Raw genomic sequence first — 6374 nt, forward strand, 5'->3', positions numbered from 1 at the left:
AATAGCTCAAGTTCTTAGCTTTAAAATGACTACTTGCACATCTCCATACGATTTTTCTACAATTTATGGTGATTTTTACAAAACTGCCTATCCTTTCAAACAACAATCCGTACCAGTCTGTGATTTTGGGCTTATTCACCCAAGTTTGAGGTCATTAAAAATCGTGATAAAAATTATGAGTAAACTAGACACATTTTGTGAACTCTCAGAATTTACGGATCTAGTTTTCGACTTTGTATGATTTTTCTATGATTTTTCTAAAACAGTGCAGAAAGATTAAGAATTAGTTAACAACTTCTAACTATCAAAACACTTTGTAACATGTTGAGCAAAGTGTTATGTCTTTGATAACTTCATATATTTCATGTATTTCTTGTTATGATATGTTTGTATAATAGGAAATTACTTACTGAATTTATAAGAATCCTCCATCATAATCATTAGTACAAAACAAAGCAAGTTAAACATAGCTATATTGTACTATACATTTTACTTACATAGAATGGGATTCTTAAACACCACAAAGAAATATACTAAACTATAATAGGTATAGTTAGGGTACATATACATTTCAAACATTTTAATAAACTATAACAGATATAGTTTATGATCATTTACATAACATACTCGTATAAAAGGGGGTACAAATACAAAGTACTGAGTTTTTATACGAAAATGGGTACAAATACAAAGTGCCGGGTTTATACACAAAAAGGGGTACAAATACAAAGTGCCGGGTTTATATACAAAAGGGGGTACAAATACAAAGTACCGAGTTTTTATACAAAAGGGGGGTACAAATACAACGTACCGGGTTTTTATATGAAAAGGGGTACAAATACAAAGTGCCGGGTTTATACACATAAAGGGGTATAAATACAAAGTACCAGGTTTTTATACAAAAAGGGTTACAAATACAAAGGGCCGGGTCTTTATACAAAAAGGGGGTACTGATACAAAGTACCAGGTTCACTTAAGATAGTTATTATGATATTGAAACTATATTTCATCTAGAATCGTTAGACTTCAACTATAATTGCTGAGCGTATATGTTTGAGTCATATAAGAATTTAGTCTCGATTAACTTAGAATTGGTGGGGCCCGCCTCATCTCATGTTCCTCGTTGGGTTGTGGACCTAGGGTAGACCCACTATATTCAACGTTTTGTCTAATTTAAACCTTATATAACTTATATACGTTGGACGATTATAGAGGAACTCTACGGGTCATTCTAGGGTTCATTAATGCATCATATAGGAATATTTCTATTCACACTTAACTAAGAAAATATTGGATTTTCTGGAAATCAAACTATATCGATTTTACAAGGAAAACGGTTTCTACTTCAAACAAAACTCTTATGAACTCACCAACTTAATTGTTGACACTTTTACAAAACTACTTGTATTTCTCAGGAAATCAGTGAAACAGGAAAACTTCAGTGCTTTGAGGATGGGACGTTAAACCGTCAACAATTTATTTTTGTCATCATAATGTAATTGATTTTGAAACATGTAAACATATACTTTGGTGTAACTTTTTCAATTATATTTATGATGGTTGTATTTACTTTGAGCACTATTATACACGTTGTTGTGATACTGTACATGAAGTCCTCCACCCCCGGACGTTTCCGCCATCCTTGGTTTGGGGGTGTGACAGTATACACTGATTTGAGATTATGCGGATGATTCTGGGATAATGACATTTTATATGGATTGTGTTGAAACTTGAGACAAGTATGTTTATGAGAAATATATTATGAGTTTTATGTGTTTGAAGAATGAAAATTTTGGTATGATAATTTACGTTGTTACACTTTCATTACAATGGAAGACAAATACTTCTATTAAAGTGTTCAACTTCTACAATAATTATTCCATAACTCAAATCGACTCACAAAGTAGATTACTAATAACAAGATTCACAATTCGCTCAAGATCTAGCTGGTGGGGTAGCCATGTCAATTGATTTAAATTAATCAAATTGAGCATAAACCCTAGGAGAACTGGCAACTTCTAATCTTCTTCTGTTGAGTAACAAAATTTGGGGACAAATAGAAACAAATTTCTAAATTGCTATAGTAATATATATATATATATATATATATATATATATATATATATATATATATATATATATATATATATATATATAAGTATAGACTTATTTACAAAATGAAATTCCTATGTAAAGATTTACCAGATCACAAAGAACAAAGAAAGAGAAATCTTGAACTATATATGTGATGATGATGACGTAAATCAAAGTAAAATAGATTTGGCATCAGGGAACTAGGTTACCGGAGAAAGATCCATCTAATTTGAGAACAGTAAGTTTGATAGGTATTAAAGGAAGTTTTACATACCTTATACGCATAATCAGTAGAATCAGCCTTGTCTACCGCTAAAATTCGCATACAACTTGAATTATGAATAGAGCGTGCTTCTGTTGTTGCTAATCGTGGTGATGATCGGTACTTGATTGGAATAGAGTTGAATCAGGAGATTTGGGGATGAAATCAATGTTGTATAAGAAGAATAAGTCTTTGCTTATGGTGTGCATATGCGTAAGGAGAGATCAGAAAGTCCTCGACGACGTATGCATACACACATACATGCGATTGAGGGAGTAAGGTGGTGCACGACTGATGAAAAGTGCATCAATTTATGGTATGGATTTATCTATCGATTTGGGGCAAGGGAGAAAGACGTCAGTTTGGTGATGGGGGTGGGGGAAAGTTTGGGTCAAATTTTTTTGAGAGTGAGGAAATTTATTTTCATCAAGTGTAATCAATGTGGAAATTGTTAATAAAATATCATAATTAACTGCATTGTTTTAGGTCTATTTTTGGGATGTAAATGAATTTATTTTGGTTAAAAAAATGATTTTATTTAAGATACTAAATTGCTACCTTTGAAATTACTTTTTTTTAATAAATTTTCTATATTTTGCTACGGAAACATATTTCAAAGCTACATGACTACGAAATATTCCGTAGCTAAATACCAACGGATTTTGATTGTGTAGCTATTTTTCAAATTTAAAAACAAGTTGTATACACAAATATCTACGTTTAAGTTTTACGTACTAAGTTTCATAGTAAATTAACTATAAAATTTTATTATGTAGCAAATTTTCGTAGCAAAATATCTATGAAATGCAATTCCATAGTAGATTAGCTATAAAATTTTATTATGTATTTGATTTGTAGCAAATTATGTAGCCAACTAGCTACAAATATGAATTTCGTAACGACTTCCATAACGAACTAGCTACAACCAACAACTCTATAACATATTTTGTAGTAAAACAGCTACAAATTTCGATTTCGTAGCTACTTTCAATAGCAATTTATTACTTAGCTATGAAAGGCAATTATGTAGCCATTTCCATAGCATAATAGCTATGGCCACAATCTTGTAGTCTATTCCGTAGTAGTAGAATAACTACGGATTTTGTTTCTGTAACAATTTTCTGTAGCTATTCAAGATTTTTCTTGTAGTGCATGATAAACTCGAAAAACTTGTGACTATATTTGCTATTAAAATTAAAAAATTATCATGTTAAAAACATTTGACTATAACTTATTTATAATCACGGTTTAAAGTTTTATGTGTGGGTTTAGAAGTAAGAAAAATCATGACAAATGAGGAAAACCAAAGACTAAAAATAGTTCATGGTTATAGTTGAAGTTGTTACATGTGATTAAAACTATGTAATTAAAACTAAACAATAGTCATTATAAAAGAAATAAACGTTGTGGCCATAATTTATCAAAAGTGACAGGACATTTAGTCGCGTTATGAACGAAAAAAAATGTAGCTAAATGTCTATGGTGACTTATTTGGAGGGAGAAATGACGTTTCGTATGTGTGGGAGAGAGGTATGTGTGTGTATGTTTTACTTTCCACTCTGGGAATGGATAGAGCATCAAATAAACATAGATCTTCATCATAGAGGATTTATTTAGTACATCATCAAATGTTTGCTAGTTGCTGAATGTTCATGGGATAAACAAAATCAGGAGGACCATTAAAAGCTTTCTGTCCCATCAATACATTCACTGCTTCTGTTGGGTGAAATGCATCCCAAAACACATACTCACTCCTGTTCGGACACGGTGTTTGGAATGGTAAACATGTTATCTGCCCTCTATTTCTACCTATCCCGCAACATCCTCTATTCACCACACGTAATCCTGCATCACAAATTCAAGAAACATTTACTAATTCTATAAATTATATGATATTGAAGATAAACATCCAGTGACGTACGCATTACCATAAAATTTTGCATTAGAAAGTATATCTTGAAACATATTATGAACGTCAACGAATACGAACTTTGAACCAGGGAGATTGGTGCTTAAGTTGTTAATCATTGTCCTCATGTTCGCATTGAATGGGAGAACAAGCTGGTTCACATCCTCGGAGCACTTCCCTGTCGTTCCTTGTGCAATGATGCTTGGAATGCAGCCCATCAGTCCTATCCCAGCCAAAACAAATTTCCGGGCTCCAAGATTGTAAAGTTTCTAATTCAAAACGTCACACTTACGATGAAAAACAATGCCACTAGAAAAAGAAATTTGAATTCCATTTCAAAGTATCTTACAGTGAGTTGACTAGTGTACTCCTTGGACAAGAGGTCTGCAAACTGTTGGCCGTCATATTGGTTGCGCGTAGGGTAATTTGGCATGAGATAGTTGTTTAGGTAGTCATTGCTACCCATTCCAACAAAGAACAGGCTTTGAGAGAGCACCTGACTCACATCCACTGCACCCAAGTGCTCCGCTATTTGATCCAATGCGTCCTCGAAGTTCTTAATCTGTTGGTTGAATGGGAGGCGATCCACCTACATAATCAGCAAAAATATCAATAATCCTTCATGTAATTGTACCACATAATTTCAGAGGTTACCCAATACTGTATTTTATTTACCAATCAATCAAACGTGTAATCACAAACAAAAACTTACGAAATTCCGGCCGGTAATATCAAGGATTCCAGCGGCCGCGGAAGCAAAATTGACACCGTTAACCATTTGGTCGCCAGAACTTGATGCTTGGGAGTAGGATGGTATTAGTGGCAACCCTAGCAATTCCGCTACATTCATATTTATGCGCATGTGTTATATACCATCATTTTCGTTTGAATTGAAAAAAAAAACGGAAATCAAACCTACCACCTTTAAAATATAAGAAACTATAGCTATGCGATGTGAGTCAAACTAGGCAATTTTCAGAATAATGTGAGTTCTTTATTATATTATGTTGCATGCCTTTGAAAGTACGTGACCTATTTATTTTTATTCAAACACACACACACACAAAAACTTAGAAGTAGAGATGAGATGAGAATGAGAGACCTATTTCATCAACCATGGTGTAACCATTGGAGAATCGACCAGTAGGACCTCCATTGAAGTCAATGCCGTAAGGATAATAATTGGCCTTTGCAAAAGAAGTCAAATCATTGTTGTTCCCATTGTCAATTAGCGAGTCTCCAAATATAAATATCGCGGGAACCATCCCTCCCCCAACTGCATCGGGAGCAAACGCATCTACCATGCCACCATCGTCTTCGTTGTAGTCTTCTGCCGTGACATTCCACAACATGCCAATCACCAACACCCACAACAAGCAACAAAATTTCAACATAATCTTCTCTTTGTCACCCATGTGAATCTGTTTGTATATATTCTTTTTGTTACAGAGACTAATTAAGCTAGATAAAGGGAGAGTGGAATGGGGTTTTGAACAAGAGGAGGGCATGCATATATAGAGAAGAGAGCCTGTAAGTTTGTTGGAGAGTAGTAAATGCTTCCATTTGTTAAATTATGACACGCAGTAAATACGTTACTCTTTTCTATGCCATTATGGTAATGGCTGCCATATGTTCTTCAGCTAGTTCGTTGACTCATGCATCACCCTCTTTCACAACCAATCCCCTGTTCTGCAACTAGTCCGTTGACTTACGATTTTCTATGCCATTATGGTAATCGCTGTCATAAGAGTTGTTGCCTGAGAGAATCAAAGAAATAACTGAAATAAAAAAATACTCAGGTACTCACAAGTAATTATGTTAAGGCTAGAGGAGTGGTGCCGCTCCCTCATGAAACCACAGTGACACATAAGCATCATCTCACCTATTACCACAAAAATATGATCTCATTCATATCACATCCAATGAGTGGTACCACACTTTGGGTTTTTTTTGTTAATTAAATAAAAACTATAATTTTAATAAAAACCATTCATTTCACTAGTTTAAAATAAAAATAACATTACATTCTATCACCCAAATAAAAATCCTACAAACTTTAAAAGAAACATACTAGAAATTTTAAACCTTCAAACTCAAAAAAACATACAT

The 6374-nt window shown here is 33.6% G+C and overlaps 1 protein-coding gene across 1 annotated transcript; it reads right to left on the reverse strand.

Annotated features, from left to right (window-relative positions):
* Positions 1 to 3928: 3928 nt before the first annotated feature.
* On the reverse strand, positions 3929 to 6105 carry LOC145039073 (GDSL-like Lipase/Acylhydrolase superfamily protein). Its single transcript, XM_078987209.1, has 5 exons — positions 5368 to 6105; positions 4978 to 5105; positions 4615 to 4854; positions 4285 to 4534; positions 3929 to 4201 (listed from the first exon to the last, which is right to left on the reverse strand). Exons 1-5 carry the CDS (start codon positions 5771 to 5773, stop codon positions 3981 to 3983), a joined length of 1245 nt encoding a protein of 414 aa, XP_078843335.1. The 5' UTR covers positions 5774 to 6105; the 3' UTR covers positions 3929 to 3980.
* Positions 6106 to 6374: the final 269 nt, after the last annotated feature.

This window comes from Lactuca saligna, chromosome 4 (assembly GCF_052625555.1).
Source record: "Lactuca saligna cultivar CGN05327 chromosome 4, ASM5262555v1, whole genome shotgun sequence".
In the NCBI taxonomy this organism is placed as follows: domain Eukaryota; kingdom Viridiplantae; phylum Streptophyta; class Magnoliopsida; order Asterales; family Asteraceae; genus Lactuca; species Lactuca saligna.